The sequence below is a fragment of the Leucopleurus acutus genome (genome assembly GCF_964270905.1).
Source record: "Leucopleurus acutus genome assembly, chromosome: 1".
NCBI lineage: Eukaryota > Metazoa > Chordata > Mammalia > Artiodactyla > Delphinidae > Leucopleurus > Leucopleurus acutus.
In genome coordinates, this window is record NC_139142.1 from 144,433,711 (window position 1) to 144,459,600 (window position 25,890).

Below are 25,890 nucleotides of genomic sequence, written 5' to 3' on the forward strand. Positions count from 1 at the left end.
AAAGGGAGTGACTGCTTATGGTTTCTTTTGGGGGTGATGAAAATGTTCTGGAATTAGATAGTTGCACAACTCTTTGCATGTATGTTGCACAACTCTGAATTGTATAATTCAAAATGGTGAGTTTTATGGTATATGAATTATATCTCAATTTTTAAAATTGAGGAAAAAGTGCCAGTATTATGCAAATTCTTCTAGAACCTAGAAAAATAGAGAATTCTTTCCAGCATAACTTTGATAACGAAAGCACTTACGAGAAAGGAAAATACAGGCCACTCTGGAGTACAGAGTGCACAAGTCCTAAACCATATAACGATGTATCAAATCTGGTTATTTGAAAATTAGACACTACATCACAATCAAGTGAGATTCCTTCCAGTCCTGCAGTGTTCCTTTAACATTTGAATATGAAATTAATGTTATTTACCAAATTAGATGAGTGAAGATGAAAAATCATATTGTCTCTGTAGATTTAGGAAAAATATTTGATGAAGTTCAACACCCTTTCATGATAAAACTAGCAAACTGGGAATAAAAGGGAACATCCTTACTGATATAAGGAATCTTCCAAAAATTCTAGAGTAAACATCGTACTTAATGGTGAAATTTTGAGAGCTTTCCTTCTGCAGTTGTGAATGAGACAAGAAAGGCTGCTAACCTTATTTCTGTTCAACCTTGTACTTAAGATTTTAGCCAGCAGAGGAATACAAGAATAAGACATAAAAGGTATAAGGCTTAGGGAGAAAAATAGATATGTCATTATTCACAGATTTTATATATATATATATGTATGTATGTATATATGTATATTTATGAAGTCCAGAAGAATCTAAAGATTAGCTATTAGAAGTACTGAGTGAGTTAAAGTTGCTGGATACAAGTTCAAAATAAAAAAATCAACAGTAACTGAAAAAGAAAAACTTTAAAACAACTTCCATTTATTCTTAGGGTTAAATCTAACAGAAGATGTGTAAGACCTCTACACAGATAAGTGTAATACGTTACTGAGACACATTGAGTAAGATAAATATATGGAGCTATAGATCTGTTCATAGACTAGAAAAACAATGTTATAAAAATGTTGGTTTTCTTCCAGGTCATCTATAGAATCAATGCAAATGCAATGAAAATTCTGATTTTTTTCCCCTGAGAAATTGACACGCTGATTCTAAAATCTATATGGAAATGCAAAAGCCTGGAATTAGCCTAGACAACTTTGAAGTCAAAGATACAGTTGGAGAATTTACTGAGTTTTGAGATTTACTTTAGAGCTGTAGCAATGTATGATAGTTTGGTACTGGTATAAGAATAGATAAACAGACCAGTGTAACAGAGGAGAGATTCTAGAAATAGACCCATGCTCTAAAAGATAATTTTGGAGAATATCTTCCTGACCTTGTGGTAGAAAACGATTGCTACATCAGTCTTTAGGTGAAAGGCTCATAAATGAGACTACCTTAAATTAGGAATTTCTGTTCATCAAAAATTCCATTCCATTAGGAGGGTGAAAAGGCAAGTATATATGTGCTGCACATATAATCAACAAAAGACACATATCCAAAAAATGTGAAGAACTTCTACACATCAAAAAGAGAAAGACAGTTGACACTCTAGAAAAATGGGAAGTGTCTTGAATAGGCACTTCACAAAAAGAGGATGGCCAGGAAGCATATGAAAAAGTGCTGAGAATCATTAGTAATCAGAGAAATACATACTAAAACCAAAATGAAACCATTACACCCCCATCAACCAGAATGGCTCAGGTTAAAAACAAAGAAGACCCCAAATGGACAATACCAAGTGTAGGTGAGGGTGTGCAGCAAGTAGAGTTCACATAGACTGCTGGTGGGAGTGGCAACCACTTTGGAAAACAGTTTGGTATTATATACTAAAGTGGAACATTGGGACTTCCCTGGTGGTCCAGTGGTAACGGATCCGCCTTACAATGCAGGGGACGTGGGTTTAGTCCCTGGTCAGGGAACTAAGATCCCACATGCCGCGGGGCAGCTAAGCCTATGTGTCACAACTGCTTTGCTCACGCGCCTCAACTAGAAAGCCTGCGTGCCACAAACTACAGAGCCCATGCACTCTGAAACCCGCGCGCCACAACTACAGAGGCTACGCTCCCTGGAGCCTGTGTGCCACAACCAGAGAAGAGGAAACCCACACGCCACAGCTAGAGAGAAGCCCGTGTGCTGCAATGAAAGATCCTGCATGCCTCAATGAAGATCCCGCGTGCTGCAACTAAGACACGAAGCAGCCAAAAATAAATAAACTTAAAACAATAAATAAAGTGGAACACATGCTTAATCTGTGACTCCGCAATTACACTCTTGGTCATACACTCAACAGAAATAGATACACATATGCATAGGACATGTACATGAATAACAGCATATAATTTGTAATATCCCAAATTTGGAAATCACTTAAATCTTCAACATTAGATTGGGTAAATATTGGATAAATAAATATTAAAATGAATACCAACCAATAAACTGGATAAATAAATTTGAGGTTGGCTAAAAAGTGCCTTCGGTTTTTTTTTTTTTAAAGATTTTTTTGCATGAGGACCATTTTTAAAGTCTGTATTGAATTTATTACAATATTGCTTCTGTTTTTATGTTTTGGTTTTCTGGTTGTAAGGCATGTGGGATCTTAGCTCCCTGACCAGGGAGTGAACCTGCACCCCCTGCATTAGAAGGCGATGTCTTAACCACTGGACCACCAGGGAAGTCCCATCTTCGGTTTTTAAGTAAAAATAAAAGACAGATTTTTCATTTGCACCAAGTACTTTATTGAAAAATGTATTCACCCTTTTGTTCCACTACCTTCTGCCATTTTTCAGACAACTTCATAATTCCATCTTCCCCAAACTGTTTTTATCTTTTTGAACAAAGAGCTTTTCCAGGTGCCTTTTACAGTCTTCTAGGGAATTGAAATTTTTTCCATTAAGAGAATTTTGTAAAGACGAAATAAATGGAAATCTGAAGATGCAGTGTCTGGTGAATACAGTGGATGAATCAGAGCTTCCCAGACAAGCTGGGAAGTTTTTGCCTGGTCATCAAAGAAACATGCGGTCTTGCATTATCCTGATGGAAGATTATGTGTTTTCTGTTGACTGATTGCGGACACTTTTCGTCGAGTGTTGCTTTCAGTTGGTCTAATTGGGAGCAGTACTTGTTGGAATTAATTGTTTGGTTTTCCGGAAGGAGGATAATAGAGGACTCCCTTCTAATTCCACCATGTACACAACATCACCGTCTATGGTTGAAGACCAGCCTTTGGTGTGGTTGGTGGTGGTTCATTTCACTTGTCCCACGATCTCTTCCATTCCACATTATTGTACAGTATCCACTTTTCATCTATTTTAAAAACGGAATGTTTTCATTACATTTAAGTAGAGAATCGCATGTGGAAATATGGTCAAGAGGGTTTTTTTTTGCTTAAGTTATGTGGAACCCAAACATCAAAGCGATTAACATAACCAAGCTGCTGCAAATGATTTTTGGCACTCGATTTGGATATTTTGAGTGTGTTGGCTATCTCCCACGTGGTATAACTGATTGTTCTCAACAAATGTCTCGATTTGATTGCTATCAACTTCAACTGGTCTACCCGACCATGGGGCATCATCCAGTGAGAAATCTCCAGCACGAAACTTCGCAAACCACTTTTGACACGTTTCATCAGCCAACTTCTCCATACACAGCAGAGATCTTTTTTTGTGTTTCAGCTGCGTTTTTACCTTTCTTAAAATAATAAAGCATAAAATACCGAAAATGTTGCTTTTTTTCTTCCATCTTCAGTATTGAAATGGCTACACAAAAATTCACCAGGTTTGATGTTTTTTTAAATGCACACTGATATGACAGCTGTCACATACAGCCTAACAAAATTGTTTTGAACGAAGTTAAAGACAACTAAGTGCTACTAGAGACATCTTATGGAAAAAACCAAACGAACCTTTTGGCTAACCCAATATTAATACATTAGAATACTGTTTAGTAGTGACCTTGGACAGTGTCAGTAAATGAATCGCAGGTACACTCTGCAATATGAATGAATGTGGTAAACGTACAAAAGAAGCCACAGAGTAATACATACTCTATGTGTTCATTTATGTGAATTTCAAAATCAGGCAAAATTAACCTATTAGAAGTCAAAGCAGTGGTTACTTTGGAACAGGGGTGGAATAGTGATTCGGAGAGGGACATCAGGGAACTTTTAGAGACTGATATTAATAAATTTTTGGTCCTGGGTGGTGGTTGCATGGTTCCTTGCTTTGAAATAATTTATCTGTACATTTATGTTTGTTTTTTAAAAAATTTTATTGGAGTATAGTTGCTTTACAGTGTTGTGTTAGTTTCTTGCTGTACAGCAAAATGGATCAGTCATACATACATATATACATGCTTTTTTAGATTTCCTTCCCATTTAGGTCACCACAGAGCATTGAGTAGAGTTCCCTGTGCTATACAGTAGTTTCTCATTATTTATCTATTTTATACATAGTAGTGTATATATGTCAGTCCCAATCTCCCAATTCATTCCACCCCTCCTTCCCCCCTTGGTATCCGTAGGTTTGTTCTTTACATCTGTGACTCTATTTCTGCTTTGCAAATAAGTTCATCTCTACCATTTTTCTAGATTCCACATATATGCATTAATATACAATACTTTTCTCTTTCTGACTTACTTCACTCTGTATGACAATCTCTAGGTCCATCCACGTCTCTGCAAATGGCATTATTTTGTTCGTCTTTATGGCTGAGTAATATTCCATTGTATATATATACCACATCTTCTTTATTCATTCCTCTGTTGATGGCCATTTAGGTTGCTTCCATGTCCTGGCTGTTGTAAATAGTGCTGCAGTAAACATCAGGGTGCATGTATCCTTCCGAATTATGTTTTTTTCTGGATACATGCCTAGGAGTGGGATTACTGGGTCATATGGTAGCTCTATTTTTAGTTTTTTAAGGAACCTCCATACTGTTCTCCATAGTGGCTGTATCAATTTACATTCCCACCAACAGTGCAGGAGGCTTCCCTTTTCTCCACAACCTCTCCAGCATTTATTGTTTGTAGAATTTGTAATGATGGCCATTCTGACTGGTGTGAGGTGGTGCCTCATTGTAGTTTTGATTTGCATTTCTCCAATAGTGATGTTGAGCATCTTTTCATGTGTACATTTATGTTTTGTGCACTTTTCTGTTTATTAAATTTAACAATAAAAAAAGGTTAAAAGGATGGTCAGTTGAGAAAGTCTTGAGAAGGAATATCAGTACCATTTCTTGGTCTTTAGACTGTCAGCTTCACCTAATTTCTTACCAAAGAGTGAGAATGAAAATAAAACAACCCCCCTCAAATAATATCTGTAGGTTTTGCTGCTTCCTCAATGAGCATATATAGTGTAAAAAATATTAATTCCTAAGTCCTTTTACTCTAAAATTTTTTCTTGAAACTCTTTAGTTTCAGAATGGAATCTAATGTTTGTTGTTTGTTTTGAATTAGGAGGTGCTAATGATGCTGGATAATTATGTAAGAGATTTCAAAGCGTTGATTGACTGGATTCAACTTCAGGAAAAGCTAGAGAAGACAGATGCTCAAAGCAGGTAATGAATTCTGGTCTTTATATTTATAGCAGATTCAAAAACAATTATTAAAATTGACAGTGAACTTGATCTCAGCTTAATTTGAAACTTGTAAAAATCTTAAAGTTGTGAGCTGCATTTCTCAAGTTAAGTAACAAGTATTTATCGGGTACCTACTAGTACAATGCACTTTTATCTGGTACAGAAATTTAATTGCCTAATATGATACATTTACTCCTTTCATGAATTTTCAGTCTAAAGGTCGAATAAAATAGAACTTACTACTATGAAAAACTATTATAGATGTTCAGTGAAAGACAGGGTCATATTTCTTTTGGGGGATAGATCAGGAAAGATTTCATGGAAAATACAGAAGTGTTTAAAGAAAGTGATGGATTTTAACAAAGTGGTTGGCCTTTCAGATGAAGGAAATAAGGATAGCTATAGAAGTGCAGAGTGTGTGAAGTGACAGCATGTAGGGAAAGGTATAGTATTTCTTAATGTAGTAGGCACTGAGGAAAATTGATGAGATGAGGGGAATAATGAGAGATTAGAGATATTTTAGAAACCTTCATTTGGAATCAGCACACAACATGTGAGTGCTATGTGTCAGGCTCTGGGACTATTGTGGTGAAGAAAACAGACATAGTCCCCGCCCTCATGAAGTGCACAGTGCATTGACAGTAAACACTTACTAGTGTACAAAGTGTCATCCAAAAGAAATGTAGTATACTTTGGGAGTATAAGAAAATGCACCATTATGCAGTTTGTTAAGTCCAGGAGGGCTTCCCCAAGGAGGAGGTTACATTTAAGTGGGGAAGAAATATCAAGAAGCAGTTAGCTTGACAAGGAGAGAAGAAAAGTGTAATTCCAGGTAGAGGTGATGGTATATGATATCCTGGAGGTGGAAGAGAGCACAGTGTAGTCAAGAATTTAAAGTTTAGCAGGGCTGGAGTGAAGAGAGCAGGGGAAAAGTGGCATGAGAGGAGCCTAGAGAGGTAGGGTGAGACCAGATTATGTAGGACTCTGTAGACATGATAAAAACCTTAGACTTTATTTTGAGCCGTAAAGGTTCTTAAGTAAGGAAACCACATACCAGGCTTGTGTTTTTATAAGATCTTTCTGGCTGTAGTGTGGGAAGGTTGAGATTCATCAGTATAGTTTATAGATGATGGCTACTCAGACTAGAGTAAAGGCACTAGGGAGAGTTGAGAGATATTCCAGAGATAGGTAATCCAACTGGATTTAGTATCATTTTGGCTATGTGCAAAGGCAAAAGAACAATTTACTATTTCATTTAGACTTAAAAGTGAAACCTGAGCCCTTGTGAAATGGGTCAGTTCACATGGAGCTACAATGATGCCTTTTTACCCAGAGAAAACAGGCCTAGGCTGCCTCTTTCCCTTAGATTTAACCTTGGTTCAGTCTCAGTGAGTGGAACCGTCCTATAGAGAACGTATCTTTTATCCCATCCTAGTGTATCAGCCCCAGGGGGAAATCAAGAGAGTGAAGGAATCCCAAGAGACAAATCCAGGAAGTCTTGATTCCCAGGAAACCAAATTCAAGGAAGCCATGATATGTTGATCCTTTTAATATTTTTTTCTCACAATGAAAATTTTTTACTCTGTCCCTGGGTGGATCAAGCCTAGTTGTCTTTGTAACAAGCAGTTTCGTCTTTACGCCTTGGTAATAGGTGATTAGATTGGGCAGGAGTGGGGGGTACATTCCTTCAGTGGGTTGAACCAAGTTAAGAGATCATCACACTGATTTGTGATTGGTGACTATATTGCCCTTGTAAAGATAAGCAGAGGAAAGCAATTTCAAAGAAAATGGAATAGATGTACAGAGAGAGGCAGAAATGAGAGAAATCATGTGGTCTTTGAGAGTTTAAGAGTGTTGCTTTAAAGCCTGCCTCTTCCAGGTGGCTAATCATGAGCCACCTTGAGGATGTCCTTGACATTTTACAGTTTGTATCCTTACAATAAGTCTTTATTACTTTTTTCTTTTTTATTTAATTTGATGGAGTTCCTGTTCCTTATATCCAAAAAGAGTCTGTAATATAACCATTAGTGCATTAAAAAAGCTAACTAGATTTATTTTCTTGCTTGCAAACTCCAAGCTAACAGTGGCTATGTTGAAGATTGTATTGAGAAAGCTTGTGAGGCCACGTCCAACAGCTATTCATATCCTACAAAAATATACTTGAGGCAACTATTTATTTATTTATTTATTTATTTATTTATGGCTGCATTGCATATTTATTTATGGCTGTGTTGGGTCTTTGTTGCTGTGTGCGAGCTTTCTCTAGTTGCGGCGAGCGTGGGCTACTCTTCGTTGCGGTGCGCGGGCTTCTCACTGCGGTGGCTTCTCTTGTTGCAGAGCACAGGCTCTAGCCGCATGGGCTTCAGTAGTTGTGGCACGTGGGCTTCAGTAGTTGTGGCTTGCGGGCTCTGGAGCGCTGGCTCAGTAGTTGTGGTGCACGGGCTTCTTTGCTCCACAGCATGTGGGATCTTCCTGGACCAGGGCTCAAACACGTGTCCCCTACATTGGCAGGTGGATTCTTAACCACTGTGCCACCAGGGAAGCCCTGAGGCAACTCTTTTAACTTACGCACTTATCAGCATTTCTCCTTTTTGCCTCCTGAGGCAGCTCCCAGATATAGAAAGCAACCTTAAATTTCCTGTAGATGGCATTATCCATCTTTCATTCCTCAAATCATGCATCAAAATTTATTTCACGCAGACTTGAAATGTAAATGTAAAAACTGATGTTGTACATGCTTAGAAAAGAAAGTATAAATATTTATATATTTTTATTGTGGGTAAGGACTTTGTGAGACAAAGGCAAAAAGCACAAAGGAAAATATTGATAGGCTTGATTTAACAGGAAGAAAATATGCCTTTCTACATAAAAAGATAATTACAAGTGAAATAGTTATGTCATCTATGTGACAAGATTTGTAGCCATAATAGTAATAATAATAGTAGTAGTAGTAAATGATTGCAAATCAATTAGAAAATGATGCAAGTATCAGTGGATAAAATGGACAGTAGATACCAATGTACAAATCCCAAAAGATGAAGTTTAAATGGCTGGTGAAAAAGTTCAGCCTCACTTGTAATGATAGTAAGTGTATTATAATTTAAAAAACAAAAGCAAATACCATTTTGCCAGTGAATGTTTTTTTTCAACTAAACATCTTTATTGACATCCTTGTAGGAAAAAGAACTCATCAAAGACTGAAACTCTAGCACAGGAGTCAGCAGACTTTTTCTGTAAAGTGCCAGATAGTAAATATTTTAGGCTTTGCAAGCAATGTTGTCTCTTTCACAAGCCAACGAAAATTTTAAGACAAGATACCAACTACTGGCAACGTTAAAGTAAAATGGGTACTTTTCATCTGGTGGAAGTGTAATTTGTTACAACCTTTCTGAAAGGCAATTTAGCAATAAGTTATCAAAAGCTTTAGACTTTATTTGGATAATCATCTATCTGAATTTTCTTGTTTTCTAACAATAAATTTTACTTTTTAATGGGAAAAAAATCACAATCACTAGATTAAATGGAAAGTAAGAGGCAAGGAGATTTGGGGAGTTATGGAGGTCTGATTGAGGGCATAAGGATAAAGAAGATGTTGCTTCGGAAAAACATCTTAGTAGAGATTGTGCATCCTATCAGCTGATTGGTTGTGGGGCCAGTGAAGAAGGAGGAATAGTTAGCTTTTATAGCAAAGAGCAGTGAAATGTCTATGATGTCACTCTCACAGGTGATTAAGAGGTAGAGGATGAAGACTTCATATTTTCCTGTGTATTCTACATTTTAACCCTCACCACTGTATTTCTGTCTTGATCTCGGTTCTACACACTTAGCTCTCCAAGGATATTAGACACAAGCAGCCAGAATTAGTACCATTGCCTTTTTAATGTGTTTTTAGCTGGGTGTATGGAAGCTTTTAAAATATAAGTAGTTTATATCCTGTCTTTGTAACCCCATAGCCCTTTTTTAGATAATTATGGTTATGCTGCTATGCTGTAGTGGGTGGAAAATCCTGGACCATGCATCATCTGGGATTACTTACTGGTAATGTGGTAACTTTCTGGAAAACAATGCACTAGGGAAAAATTGTGACCTGCTTATGTTTTCATGCACTAACAACCAAGAGAAAAGATTAGATTACCCCTCCCCCTGCCACCCCTTTTCTCTGTTAATCTGCTATATGTCTTGAATTGGCAGACCAACTTCATTGGCATGGGAAGTAAAGAAGATGTCCCCAGGACGTCATGTGATTCCAAGTCCGTCAACAGATAGAATAAGTGTAACGTCAAATGCTCGAAGAAGCTTAAATTTTGGGTGAGATGAACTCAAAAAAGCCTACTGAGGCTTGCATTACAGTAAATAATTTTTTTGTGGGTAATATATAGTATTATAAAACTGGTATTTCACTATAAATATATCCATGTATATGTTTTTGTTTATGTTTGAAATTGTTTGAATAAAAAGTTAAAAAAATCCAGGAGAGTAAAGTTTAAGTTTCAGGAAATGTTATATATTCAAACATAATTAGGATCCAAAAATTAAAACTCATAAACATATTTCATGCTAAATGATTTGTAACATCAACTGGCAATTTCTTTCACAACAAATGATCTAAATATATCATAAACTGTGTTACCCATATTATCATATGGATTACATCTTTATACATTATAATCTCATCAACACAGTTTTATAATTATTGTTTTATGCAGTTGACTTTTATATCACATACGAGAAGAAAAGGGTTACAAGAAAAAATAAGTTTGTATTGTCTTTTGAATTTACCTATGTAGTTACTTTTAGTGGTCCTCTTTATTTCTTCATGTGGATTCAAGTTACTGTCTAGTGTCCTATCATTTCAACCAGAAGAACTCCCTTTAATATATCTTTTTGGGCAGGTCTGCTAGTGACATTTTTTCTCAGTTTTTGTTTATCTGAGAATATCTTATTCTTCAGGTTTTGAAGGATAGTTTTGCTGTGCATAGAATTCTTGGTTGAGAGTCTTTTTCTTTTAGCACTTCGACTATGTCCTCTCACTACCTTCTGGCTTCCGTGGCTTCCGGTGAGATATAAACTGTTATTTGTATTGGGAATCCTTTCATGAGATGCCTCAGTTTTCTCTTGCTGCTCTCAGAATTCTCTCTTTGTCTTTGGTTTTCAGTAGTTTGACTATGATGTATTTAGGTGTGGATCTCTGAGTTTATCCTACTTCAGGTTTGTTGAGCTTTTTGGATTTGTAGATGAATGTTTTTCATCAAGTTTGGGAAGTTTTTGTCCATTATTTCTGCAGATATTCCTTCTGTCCCTTTCTCTCCTCTGAGAATCCCACTATACCTGTGCTGGTAATCATGATGGTGTTCCACAGGTCTTTGAGACTCTGTTCAAATGCCTGCATTCTTTTTCTTTGTGTTTCTTGGGTTAGATAGTCTCACTTTACCTGTCTTCAAATTTGCTGTTTTTTTATTTTGCAAGCTCAGTTATGCTGTTGAGCCCCTCTGGTGAATTTTTCATTTCCATTATTGTACTTTTCAACTCCAGAACATCTATGTAGTTCTTTTTTATATTTAATCTGTCTTTATTGATATTCTGTATTTGATGAAATGTTATCATACTTTATTTTTAGATGTGGTTGCCTTTTGTTCTTAGATATTGTTTGAACATATTTATAATAGCTCATGTAAAGTCTTTGTCTAGTAAGTCCAAAGTTCAGGCTTCCTTGAGGACCTCTTTCAGTTACTGTTCTTTTTGTGTGTCTGTGAGTAAGCCATACCTTCCTGTTTTTTGCATATCTTATTTTTTTTTTTTTGTTAAAAACTGGATATTTTAAATCATATAATGCAACAGCTCTGGGGATCAGATTGCTACCCTTCCCAGGATTTGCTGTTGTGGCTGTTTAGTGGTGGTGGTTTTATTGCTATTTGTTTGTTTAGTGACTTCCTTGAACTAGTTTTATGAAGTCTATGTTCTTTGTCATGTGTAGTCACTAAAGTCTCTGCTCAGTTATCTTAGTTGTCAACTAATGATTTGACAGAGGTTTCCTTAAATGCCTTGAATCAGTAAATCACCTTGAACCAGTAAATCTCCTAGCTCTTGTCTGGTCTTACATGTGATCACTATGTCTTCGGTGCTCTGGAGTTTACAATTCTGCCTTTACTGTCAGTTCCTGCTTCCTCAGAGCCAGGTCAGTCAGAGGTGAGAGATTAGGGAAGCCCTGAAGCAACTCTTTTAATTTAAGCACTTATCAGCATTTCTCCTTTTTGCCTCCTGAGGCAGCTTCTCCAACTTTTCCTTTTAAGTTAGCCCCTGTTTGCCCAAAATGCTATTCACAGCTCTGTCAGCTATGATATTGTTCATCACAGTCATCACTGTTGTTTTCCTTAAATTTCCCTGGCAAAATTTGTTTTTAAAGACGAAAATTTGTTTGGACTTTAGTTCTTTAGAGTGAGTCTTAACATTTGATGTGTAGTGTGAGGATTGGTGAGTAGTTTACTTGGTCAATTATCTTTCTTCTGTTAAAACTTACCCTTTATTCATGGCTTCTTACTGCTCCCCTCACTGCCCACCCCACCCCACCCCACCCCACCGTATCACAGTCATTTTTATCTCTTGTTACTGCTAAACCTTGCATATACTTATATTATTAGATTTTCAATGTGTTAAAAATATTTTTTAACATCTTTATTGGAGTATAATTGCTTTACAATGGTGTGTTAGCTTCTGCTGTATAACAAGGTGAATCAACTATATGTATACATATATCCCCATATCCCCTCCCTATTGCGTCTCCCTCCCATCCTCCCTATCCCACCCCTCTAAGTGGTCACAAAGCACCAAGCTGATCTCTCTGTGCTATGCAACTTCTTCCCACTAGCTATTTTACATTTGGTAGTGTATATATGTCAATGCTACTCTCTCACTTCGTCCCAACTTACCCTTCCCACTCCCCATGTACTCAAGGCCATTCTCTACATCTGCGTTTTTATTCCTATCCTGCCCCTAGGTTCATCAGACCTTTATTTTTTTTAGATTCCATATTTATGCATTAGCATACGGTATTTGTTTTTCTCTTTCTTATTTCACTCTGTATGACAGAATCTAGGTCCATCCACCACTACAGATCAATTTCTTTTTATGGCTGAGTAATATTCCAGTGTATATATGTGCCACATATTCTTTTTCCATTTCATATGTCGACGGACACTTAGGTTGCTTCCATGTCCTGGCTATTGTAAATAGAGCTGCAGTGAACATTGTGGTACATGACTATTTTTGAATTATGGTTTTCTCAGCATATATGCCCAGTAGTGGAATTGCTAGGTTGTATGGTAGTTCTATTTTTAGTTTTTTAAGGAACCTCCATACTCTTCTCCATAGTGGCTGTATCAATTTACATCCCCACCAACAGTGCAGGAGGGTTCCCTTTTCTCCACACCCTCTCCAGCATTTACTGTTTGTAGATTTCTTGAAGATGGCCATTCTGACTGGTGTGAGGTGATACCTCATTGTAGTTTTGATTTGCATTTCTCGAATGATTAGTGATGTTGAGCATCCTTTCATCTGTTTGTTGACAATCTGTATATCTTCCTTGGAGAAATGTCTATTTAGGTCTTCTGACCATTTTTGGATTGGGTTGTTTGTTTTTCTGATATTGAGCTGCATGAGCTGCTTGTATAATTTAGAGATTAATCCTTTGACACTTGCTTCATTTGCAAATATTTTCTCCCATTCTGAGGGTTGTCTTTTCGTCTTATTTATGGTTTCCTTTGCTGTGCAAAAGCTTTGAAGTTTCATTAGGTCCCATTTGTTTATTTTTGTTTTTATTACCATTTCTCTAGGAGGTGGGTCAAAAAGGATCTTGCTTTGATTTATATCGTAGAGTGTTCTGCCTATGTTTTCTTCTGAGAGTTTTATAGAGTCTGACCTTATATTTAAGTCTTTAATCCATTTTGAGTTTATTTTTGTGTATGGTGTTAGGAAGTGTTCTAATTTCATTCTTTTACATGTAGCTGTCCAGTTTTCCCAGCACCACTTATTGAAGAGGCTGTCTTTTCTCCATTGTATATTTTTGCCTCCGTTCTCAAAGATAAGGTGACCATATGTGCGTGAGTTTATCTTTGGGGTTTCTATCCTTTTCCATTGATCTGTGTTTCTATTTTTGTGCCAATACCATACTGTCTTGATTACTGTAGCTTTGTAGTATAGTCTGAAGTCAGGGAGCCTGATTCCTCCAGCTCTGTTTTTCCTTCTCAAGATTGCTTTGTGTTATTTGGGGCCTTTTGTGCTTCCATACAAATTGTGAAATTTTTTGTTCTAGTTCTGTGAAAAATGCTATTGGTAGTTTGATAGGGATTGCACTGAATCTGTAGATTGCTTTGGGTAGTATAGTCATTTTCACAATGTTGATTTTTCCAGTCCAAGAACATGCTATATCTCTCTATCTGTTTGTATCGTCTTTAATTTCTTTCATCAGTGTCTTATAGTTTTCCACATACTGGTGTTTTGTCTCCTTAGATAGGTTTATTCCTAGGTATTTTATTCTTTTCGTTGAAATGGTAAATGAGAGCGTTTCCTTAATTCTTTCAGATTTTTCATCTTAGTGTATAGGAATGCAAAAGATTTGTGTGCATTAATTTTTATCCTGCTACTTTACCAAATTCATTGATTAGCTCTAGTAGTTTTCTGGTACATCTTTAGGATTCTCTATGTACAGTATCATGTCATCTGCAAACAGTGACAGTTTTACTTTTTCTTTTCGGATTTGGATTCCTTCTATTTCTTTTTTGTCTCTGATTGCTGTGGCTAAAACTTCCAAAACTTTGTTGAACAATCTTGGTGAGAGTCAGCAACCTTGTTTTGTTCCTGGTCTTAGAGGAAATGGTTTCAGAGTTTCACCATTGAGAACCATGTTGCTGTGGGTTTGTCATATATGGTCTTTATTATGTTGAGATAGGTTCCCTCTGTGCCTACTTTCTGGAGCATATTTATCATAAGTGGGTGTTCAATTCTGTTGAAAGCTTTTTCTGCCTCTGTTGAGATGGTCATATGCTTTTTATCCTTCAATTTATTATTATGGTGTATCACATTGATTGATTTGCATATATTGAAGAATCCTTGCATTCCTGGGATAAACTCTACTTGATCATGGTATATGATCCTTTTAATGTGCTGTTGGATTCTGTTTGCCAGTATTTTGTTGAGGATTTTTGCGTCTATGTTCATCAGTGATATTGGCCTGTAGTTTTCTTTTTTTGTGATATCTTTGTCTGCTTTGGGTATCAGGGTGATGGTGGCCTTGTAGAATGAGTTTGGGAGTGTTCCTCCCTCTGCTATATTTTGGAAGAGTTTGAGAAGGATAGGTGTTATTAGCTCTTTTCTAAATGAATTCTCTAGAATTTGCCTGTGAAGCCATCTGGTCTTGGGCTTTTGTTTATTGCAAGATTTTTAATCACAGTTTCAATTTCATTGTTTGTGATTGGTCTGTTTATATTTTCTATTTCTTCCTGGTTCAGTCTCGGAAGGTTGTGCTTTTCTAAGAATTTGTCCTTTTCTTTCAGGTTGTCTGTTTTAGTGGCATATAGTTGCTTGTAGTAATCTCTTATGATTTTTTGTATTTCTGAAGTGTCGGTTGTTACTTCTGTTTTTTCATTTCTAATTCTGTTGATTTGAGTCTTCTTCCGTATTTTCTTGATGAGTCTGGCTAATGGTTTATCAGCTTTGTTTATCTTCTCAAAGTACCAGCTTTTAGTTTTATTGATCTTTCTGTTGTTTCCTTTATTTCTTTTTCATTTATTTCTGATCTGATCCTTATGATTTCTTTCCTTCTGCTAACTTTGCGGGTTTTTTGTTCTTCTTTCTCTAATTGCTTTAGATGTAAGGTTATGTTGTTTATTTGAGATGTTTCTTGTTTCTTGAGGTAGGATTGTATTGCTATAAAGTTCCCTCTTAGAACTGCTTTTGCTGCCTCCCCTAGGTTTTGGGTCATTGTGTTTTCATTGTTGTTTGTTTCTAGGTATTTTTTGATTTACTCTTTGATTTCTTCAGTGATCTCTTGGTTATTTAGTAGGGTACTGTTTAGCTTCCATGTGTTTGTAATTTTTACAGTTTTTTTCCCCTGTAATTGATTTCTAGTCACATAGCATTGTGGTCAGAAAAGATACTTGATACGGTTTCAACTTTTTTAAATTTACCAAGGCTTGATTTGTGACCCAAGATATGATTTATCCTAGAGAGTGTTCCTTGAGCACTTAAGAAGAAAGTGTTTTCTTTTGTTTTTGGATGGAATGTCCTATAAATATAAATTAAGTCCATCTTGTTTAATATGTCATTTAAAGCTTTTGTTTCCTTAAATATTTTCATTTTGGATGATCTGTGTATTGGTGGAAGAGGGATGTTATAGTCCCCTACTATCATTGTGTTATTGTCGATTTCCCCTTTTATGGCTGTTAGCATTTGCCTTATGTATTGAGGTGCTCCTGTGTTGGGTGCACAAATATTTACAATTGTTATATCTTCTTCGATTTATCCCTTAATCATTATGTAGTGGCCTTTTTTGTCTCTTGTAATAGTCTTTAAAGTCTATTTTGTCTTATATGAGGATTGCTACTCCAACTTTCTTTTCATTTCCATTTTCATGGAATATCTCTGTCCACCCCCTCACTTTCAGTCTGTATGTATCCCTAGGTCTGCAGTGGGTCCCTTGTATATAGCATATATACGTTTCTTGTTTTTGTATCCATTCAGCCAGTCTATATCTTTTGGTTGGAGCATCTAAACCATTTACATTTAAGATAATTATCGATATGTATGTTCCTATTACCATGTTCTTTTTATTTTAACATCTTTATTGGAGTATCGCTGCTTTACAATGGTGTGTTAGTTTCTGCTTTATAACAAAGTGAATCAGCTATACATATATATATTTGTTCCCATATCTCTTCCCTCTTGCATCTCCCTCCCTCCCACCCTCCCTATCCCACCCCTCTAGGTGGTCACAAACCACCTAGCTGATCTCCCTGTGCTATGCAGCTACTTCCCACTAGCTATCTGTTTTACGTTTGGTAGTGTATATAATGTCCATGACACTCTCTCACTTTGTCACAGCTTACCCTTCCCCCTCCCCGTATCCTCAAGTCCATGCTCTAGTAGTTCTGTGTCTTTATTCCCGTCTTACCCCAAGGTTCTTCATGACTTTTTTTTTTCTTAGATTCCATATATATGTGTTAGCATATGGTATTTGTTTTACTCTTTCTGACTTACTTCTCTCTGTATGACAGACTCTAGGTCCATCCACCTTACTACAAATAACTCAATTTCATTTCTTTTTATGGCTGAGTAATATTCCATTGTATATATGTGCCACCTCTTCTTTATCCATTCATCTGTTGATGGATCCTTAGGTTGCTTCCATGTCCTACCTATTGTAAATACAGCTGCAATGAACATTTTGGTACATGACTCTTTGAATTATGGTTTTCTCAGATTATATGCCCAGTAGTTGGATTGCTGCATCATATGGTAGTTCTATCATGTTCTTAATTGTTGTGGGTTTGTTATTGTAGGTCTTTTCCTTCTCTTGTGTTTCCTGCCTAGAGAAGTTCCTTTAGCATTTATTGTAAAGCTGGTTTGGTGGTGCTGAATTCTCTTAACTTTTGCTTGTCTGTAAAGGTTTTAATTTCTCTGTTGAATCTGAATGACATCCTTGCTGGGGAGAGTAATCTTGGTTGTGAGTTTTTCCTTGTCATCACTTTAAATATGTCCTGCCACTGTCTTCTTGGTTGCAGAGTTTCTGCTGAAAGATCAGCTGTTAACGTTATGGGGATTCTCTTGTATGTTATTTGTTGCTTTCCCTTGCTGCTTTTAATATTTTTTCTTTGTATTTAATTTGTGATAGCTTGAATTATTTGTGTCTTTGCGTGTTTCTCCTTGGATTTATCCTGTATAGGACTCTCTGTGCTTCGTTTACTTTATTGACTATTTCCTTTCCCATATTAGTGAAGTTTTCAGCCATAATCTCTTCAACTATTTTCTCAGTCCCTTTCTTTTTCTCTTCTTCTTCTGGGACCCCTATAATTTGAATGTTGGTGCATTCAGTGTTGTCCCAGAGGTCTCTGAGACTGTCCTCAATTCTTTTCATTCTTTTTTCTTCTGATCTGTGGTAGTTATTTCCACTATTTTACTTTCTATGCACTTATCCATTCTTCTGCCTCAGTTATACTGCTATTGCTTCCTTCTGGAGAATTTTAAATTTCATTTATTGTGTTGTTCATCATTGTTCGTTTGCTCTTTAGTTCTTCTAAGTCCTTGTTAAACATTTCTTCTGTTTTTTCTATTCTGTTTCCAAGATTTTGGATCATCTTTACTATCATTACTCTGAATTCTTTTTCAGGTAGACTGCCTAATTCCTCTTCATTTGTTTGGTGTGGTGGGTTTTTACTTTGCTCCTTCATCTGCTGTGTATTTCTCTGTCTTCTCATTTTGCTTAACTTACTGTGTTTCGGGTCTCCTTTTTGCGGGCTGCATGTTCGTAGTTCCTGTTGTGTTCGGTTTCTGCCCTCAGTGGGTGAGGTTGGTTTAGTGACTTGTATAGGCTTCCTGGTAGAGGGGACTGGTGCCTGTGTTCTGGTGGGTGGGGCTGGATCTTGTCTTTCTGGTGGGTAGGGCCGCATGCGGTTGTGTGCTTTGGGATGTCTGTGAACTTAGTATGATTTTAGGCAGCCTCTCTGCTAATGGATAGGGTTATGTTCCTGTCTTGCTAGTTGTTTGGCATGGGACATCCAGCACTGGAATTTGCTGGCCGTTGGGTGCATGTGGGTCTTAGCATTGAGACGGAGATGTCTGTGAGCGCTCTCGCCAATTGATATTATGTGGGGCCGGGAGGTCTCTGATGGTCCAGTGTTCTGTATTTGGCTCTCCCACCTCAGAGGCTCAGGCAGGAGCACCAAGACCCTGTCAGCCACACAGCTGGATCTACATCACAAGAGCAAGGAATAGAAAGGGCTCCCTCAGGACTAAAAGCCTCACTGTGGACCTCCTTGCTGGGTCTCTGCAACACATAATCCTGTATGTCATAAGCTGATGGCAGGTCCAAAGCATTGCTCTCCTGTGACTGGCTGCTGGAGTGGCTTGCTGATTTGCCTTATCCACCCCACGACAGCAGCTGCCTCAAACCCTCAGTGTGTTAAAATTTTTAATGTTTGTTTACTCTTTGTACTTATATTATGACCTTCTTTAAGGCAAGATGTTTGTCATATCTTCTCTATCACAAGCATCTGGCATTGTATCAATACTTGACCCTTACTAAGAGCTCATAAAGTGTTATTCAGTAGAAGCAATTTTTTGCTTTCATATGAGATTATTAGATAATATTGCCTTAGGTGAAGGTTGATGGACTTTGGAACCTTATAATAATTGGACCTTAGTGGAGTGGGGGAAAGACATATAAGCAAATAAAACCAAATGTTTTTATATTCTATCACCAGTTTAAGGGAAATTTCCCTGTAATGCAGTCCATTAGTCTGTGGTTCAGAGTATTGTATAGTAAATGGTTTATTTTAACCTGGAAGTCTTTAATGCATGCATAGTAAAGGTTCTCATACTGATCTCCATGTATTGTGTCATTGGATTAATTGAGACTCTTTATTATCATTGTAAAACATGTTTAAGCATGCTGAAAGATTGTGGCTTATAGGCTTACTTTAGTATATATGCGCAATTCTGTTCTTCCTGGTTGAGTTAAATGCTTTAGACTATGCAGTTAGTTACCAAACTTGTTTACTCAAGTTGTCTATATAATAACTCATAACTTAAATATTAAGTAAACCACTAAAATGTGAGTGTAAAAGAGTCATTGTTTCTGTGAAAACTAAGATAAGTTTTTGGAAAGCTTTCATAAAGTGAACTGTTAAAGTTTTGCTGTCAGATGAGTGGATAGGACAGCTGTGAAAGATTGGGGAAATTATTATTAAAACTGAGGAGGATTGTGTACTAAGATTATTTAATAGGTGTCACTAAAGTATCACTCCATTTTAAAGAAAACAAAATTGGACATTGTCAATAAGGCATCATGTATGAAATAATATACACAAAAAAAGCCTGTTTTAATAATGCCTACATTGATAAATTGGCAAATTAATGCACATTTATATTAAAAGTTATGAGTTTTAAATGAAAATAAAATTTTAAATAAAAAATATATGCATTTTTTTTAAGATTCCCCCTTTAACTGAAATTTTCTTTTAAACCAATCTGGTGAGAGCTTTTTTGTTATATTTGTTCCCATATAATATGTTATGGTATATTAATGAAGTATTAGAAGAAGATAAATTTATGAGTATATTTGCCTTAAATTGCTGTGGTAGTATGTTATTCTATATATGTGGATACACACACACACACACAATACATTTAAAATTTAAATATATTAACTATATATTTAAAATTTTAACTTATATTTGATTTATTAAATGCTGTCATTTTCTCCATAGGGGTTCACCTGGCACAGTGGCTGCTCCGCGTCTGGCTCCCACAGGTGTCAGTTGGGCTGACAAGGTAAAGGCTCATCATACAGGCTCTACTGCTTCTTCGGATGTAGCACCTGCCCAGTCTTGCCCACCAATGACAGTGCAGAAGCCTTCCCGCAAAAATGGCAAGTGACTTTGAATCAACCTTTGTATGTATTAGACAAGTAGATTTATGTGAAGATATTTATTTTATTTGAATTTGGTGCTAATAACATTATATATTTATCTTTGTGCATCATTTATATGATGTTAATTTGCCTTAGTTAAAATCATAAAATCATCTTAAAAACTGTATGAAAACTTTTGGAGGTCATTCTAGTCTCAGGTTTGCCCTGTGTAAACTTTAAGGAGAATGTTATCTTTTGTCAGTTCATTTGTAAGTAGAAAAGAAATAAAGTAGTTCATCTTCTAGGTAGTATACACTTTAAAATGTCATGTCAGTACTTCATTTCATTAATGTTTAAATATTGTTTGGGTACTAAAATAATATCATGTGTTTATCTTTACTCACATATCTGTTTTCCATACCATCAGAATAATAAAGGGGCAAAAATAAATAGAAGGGCTGTAATTCTGAAGACTCATCTGAATTGATTCCATAGGAGTTTCCTTCATAAATCCAGAGTGGATTTTTATACATCTTTAGAGGCTTAGATTTTAGAGTAATAGTAAGTAATAATGAGTTTGTCTTATTAGTTAAGGAACAACTTGAGAATACTGCTTTCTTTTCTATTCAATGAAGGATCACTTTGGAGTTTTTTGGTTCATAAAGAAATGTTTTATTGGATATAACAAAGGTATTGCCACCTTTGCATTATTGATGTTGTTGTTGCGCTGTTTTTCCATTTTGGTCTCAGTAAGTGCTATTGGCTTATTTCAGATATATACCTTACTTTTATGGAATATATTGCCCTTGCTTTCTCCATTGAGAAAGTAGAAAATTGAGAGTTGGTATGAGTTCTTTCTTAGGAAAAGGTAGGAAAATGTGGAATCATGAAGTTTAGTGTCTGTGTCTTGAAAGTCTGAGAGAAATGTGTTAAAAAATCAAAACTGCAAAAGAGCTTAAAGGAATTATAGTATTAGCATGCATCATGGTTTTGTTTAAAGCAGTACTCTCAGATTATTTATGAGTGTGACCCGTTTGGTTGAAGTGAAATGATAGATCTTCATTATGACTAGGCTTAAAAATACTCGTTAATATACCAAGGAATTTTGTTTTTGACCACTTTGGTTTTCAGTTGTGGGGTTTTGATGCACTGTTTTGCACAGTGAATTACGGTGTATATCTTAAGTAATTTATAATTACAGTAGGTATAGTACTCAAGTTTGTAATGATATGCTATAAAATTGATTTTTGTTAAAGATGATAGAGTGAGCACATGCAGTTACTTTGCTTTTTCCCCAGACTCAACTAAAATGATATGAAAGGACTTAAGGAAAAAGAGACAGGAGAAGAGATGATATGAACAAATTTTTGAAAGTTGGAAAATAGCAAGACCAGTTGTGACATTTGAGTAAGCTAGCTGAATCCTCAGCTCAGGGGGTGGGCAAAACTGTCAAGCAATCCAATTTGATCCACATAACTTCCAAAAGGATCAGAAATTGGTGGGAGCAGGTATCTCTGGAAGTGAGGGTATAGGTAGGGATTATAAGAAGAATCTCAAATCCTCCCCACTTCCCCATAACTCTGAATAGTAGGATGAGAGTAGATGTATCTCTCTCACCCTACAGAATATTGGAGGTTTAGTTTCTAGAGAAGGTACAAAAGATGGTATTTGACCTGAGAGATACCAGACACATTGGAAGGTGGGGGTACTGTATTGCAAACAACGAGACTAAGTAGAAGACTATGGATAAAGATAATGTTGAGATACCTCAATCTTGCTTCCACTTCAAGCCCTCTTCTACTTGAACTGCCAGGTTTCCAGATCAAGAGAACCCACACCTGAGGAACACATCCAAATCTGATATAGATCATGAGATATTGGTCTTCAAGGCTGATTCTCTAATTGATGAATGTCTGGTAGTCTTGGAAGACTTAGGCAATCTGAAGCCAGATTGTGGACTGTGGTAGATTGTCTGCAAAGATGGGTGTGAACAGTTTCTCTCATCCCTGTGCATGCATGCCACTTCCACTGTCAAGTGGTAGATTCTGTTTTCCCTCGCCTTAAATCTTTGGTTGGTCCTGTGACTTGATATAATCAATAGAATGTATCTAGAGTGAGGTTTGGTAAATTCCCAACCTAGCTGGTAAGAGGGCTTGCAGCTTCAATTTTCTCCTTGTTGGAAGCCAGCTACCATGTAAAGAAGCCCAAGATAGGCTGCTGAATAATGAGAGACCATGTGAAGAGAAAGTGGCCAGGAGAAGAACTTAGTCTCAGCCAGTAACTAGTATGAAAGATTTGGACATGTGGTGAAGCTATCATGAATTCTCTGGTCTCAGTTGAACCACCCTTGCTGACACCATATGGAGATGAGATGAACCCCCTCCTACACCTCCCCCCACCAAACTGAGCACTCTTCAGATTCCTGAGTCAAAGAATTGCATGGAAATAACATAGTATTTTAAGATGCTAAGTTTTAGACTTATTATATAAAAATAGATACTGGACTATCCACTATTTGAATAACATGGATTATAGAAAGATAAAGGAAAAGGAAGAAGTCATGAAATAATTAAAGGAAATTTTGTTTAACAGAAAGATAATAAGTTTTTAACCAAAAGGGCCCATTAAGTGCCCACTATAATGGATGAAACTGCAGTGACATCAGAACATGTTGGGAGGGGCTTCCCTAGTGGCGCAGTGGTTGAGAGTCTGCTTGCCAATGCAAGGGACACGGGTTCGTGCCCCGGTCCAGGAAGATCCCACATGCTGCAGAGCGGCTGGGCCCGTGAGCCATGGCCGCTGAGCCTGCGCGTCCGGAGCCTGTGCTCCGCAATGGGAGAGGCCACAACAGTGAGAGGCCCGCGTGTCGCAAAAAAAAAAAAAAGGTGGTAAATTTATGAGTACTACAGATGATGAGAGGCTCTAAAAAATTAGAGAAAAGAATCAGTTTGTATACAAATGACCAAGAATCAGAATGACACCTGCTTTTGCAGAATTATCTCTAGAAGCCACAAGAAAATTGAGCAATGTCTTCAAAATTCTGGAGGAAAATAATTTCTAAGCTAAAATCCTATGTCCAGCCAAATTATCCATTAGATGTGAGAGTAGATTAAAGACATTTTCAAACATTCTAGGTCTCAAAAGATTTTTAACTCTATGGACACTGTCACTACAAGAGGGAGCCAGTACAGAGAAGAGGCAAAGGTAATAATTCTGTGGTGGTGATCCCAGGATGATTGCTGTGTAAATGTCTAGATAGCAGCCAGTCCAGATTTTTTTATGGTCACAGTGTCCTGGAAGGGAGGAATCCAGGATGATAAATGAAATTCTTAAAACAACTAATGTGTTTACCCACACTGAGAAGAGATTTAAAATTTAGGAGAGTTGGGATTGAATTAATTCTAAGTCAGTAGAAAATACTGAGGCTATATCATGGAGAGAAAAGAGAGAGAGAGAGGAGAATGCAGAGAAGAGCATAAGAGGCACACCTGTAAGTGGAGTCTGAAGGGATGGAATGAATGGTACAAAAGCAACCTTTGAGGAGGTAATCACTGAAGATTTCCCCAAACTGTCAAAAGATACTGTCTTATATTCAAGAACCACTGTAAACTCCAAGTAGGAAAAATATAAAACAAATCTCATCTAGATGCAATATAATAAAAATATTAAAAATCAAAGAAAGAGAAAATCTTTGCAAGTAGTCACAGCTTTAAAAAAAAAAAAGACTTTTAAAATGAGCAAGAGTCAACTTATAGCTGATGAAAGCCAGATGGCAGTGGAATGAGATCTTTAAGGTGCTGAAAGAAAATAACTGGAGAGACAGAATTCTGCATCCAGCAAAAAATAACCTTCAAAAATGAAGGTGAAATAAAGGTAGTTCTAGATGAATAAAAATTGAGAGAATTTGTAGTCAGACCTACACTAAAAAAACCACAGAGTTCTTCAGATGGCAGGAAAATGATTCCAGATAGCATCCCAGAAATGCATGAAGGAATGAAAAAAAATAGAAGGAATAAACATGCAGATAACCTTAAATGTGTATTGACTGTGTGAAACAATGTCTTGTGGAGCTTGACATATATGTAGAATGAAAATTTATGACAGTAACCCAAAAGATAAGAGAGGAATAAATGGAGTTTATATTTTCTAGATTCTAACATTGTCTAAGAAGTTACAAAAGTGCTCGTTTGCATTAGACATAAGTCAACGCTGTGTTATAAATTCAGGAAAACCACAAAGAAGAATAAACGAATGTTCAACTAATAATCTTTTTGATCAATCCAAAAGAAAGCAAGAGAAGAGGAAAAAAAGAAACACAAAACACATAAGACAAATCAAAAAAAGAATTATAATGTAATAGAAGTAAATGTATCAATCCCTACATTAAATGTAAATGGCCTAAATATTAAATTTTAAAAATGAAGATTATAACACTTTTAAAAATAGGGGCTTCCCTGGTGGCGCAGTGGTTGAGAGTACGCCTGCCGATGCAGGGGACACAGGTTCGTGCCCCGGTCCGGGAAGATCCCACATGCTGAGGAGCGGCTGGGCCCGTGAGCCATGGCTGCTGAGCCTGCGCGTCCGGAGCCTGTGCTCCGCAACGGGAGAGACCACAGCAGTGAGAGTCCCGCATACCACACACACAAAAAAAAGCCCAATTGTATTCTGCTTATAAGAGATACACCTTCAATATTAAGATGTAGAAAAGTCAAAAGGAAAAGGCAGGGAAAGATATTCTATACATACCCCATTCAATTCAAAGCTAGTATTGTTACCAGATGAAATAAGAGTAGCCAAGCAACATTTTAGAGATTTTTAAAAATTTTTAAAGGGTCATTTCAACAGAGAGATAAAGTAACTCTAAATTTATATGTACATAACATATCTTTAAAACATATAAAGCAAACCCTGACAGGACTGAAAGGAAAAATTGAAAAAAAGTCTATATTTACACTGGGAGATTTTACCATAACTGTCTCAAATGATAGTACCTGTAGATAAAGATCAGTAAAGATCAAAAATATCTAAACAACCTGATTAATGAACTTGACATAATTGATATGTCTAACAACTAATGCTTTTTTTTTCCATTTTTTTCCCTTTTGGTACTTCAATCTGGAAACTTTTTACTGATATGTCTTCTAGTCATTCTGCTCATCCTCTGCTCTGTATGTCTAATCCATATTTTCTTGAACATATTAATAATAGCTATTTTAAAAATTTGTGTCTGAAAAGTGAAATGTTTGAACCATCTGTGAGTTTGTTAGTTTAAAAAACAGTTTTGGGGCAGTTTAGAGTTATTTTACTCTTTTTGATTAGGATGCCTCATATTTAATTGAATGTTTAACATTGTATACTAAAAGTTATAGAGACTGCTTCTAAAAATATATCGTTTTTTATGGCAGTAAGGTAGAGAACAAGCAGAACACCTTAATCCTGTCAAGGTTTGGCTTGAGGTTTTATTAAAGTTGATGTGTTTTAGTTTTTTCTTGTTCCTTTTGGAGTCTCAATTGAAAACCTGGGGTGCTTGCCAAGACCACTTCATTCCTGAGTTCCAACTTTTATTTCCTCGGCACCATACAGTTGCTACAATATCTGCTTAGTTCATTAGCATCCCAGCTGCTGTTTTCTGCT

The 25,890-nt window shown here is 36.6% G+C and overlaps 1 protein-coding gene across 1 annotated transcript in view; it reads left to right on the forward strand.

Moving 5' to 3' along the window:
* The window catches only part of SCAPER (S-phase cyclin A associated protein in the ER), a gene marked incomplete at its 3' end in the record, with an annotated part of 494,945 nt that overhangs the window by 113,621 nt on the left and 355,434 nt on the right, over positions 1-25,890 (forward strand). Inside the window, exons 6-8 of the mRNA XM_082835986.1 lie at positions 5,515-5,615; positions 9,828-9,944; positions 20,114-20,274. Of these exons, the coding sequence (XP_082692112.1) occupies positions 5,515-5,615; positions 9,828-9,944; positions 20,114-20,274 (379 nt within the window). The remainder of the gene's footprint in view (positions 1-5,514; positions 5,616-9,827; positions 9,945-20,113; positions 20,275-25,890) is intronic.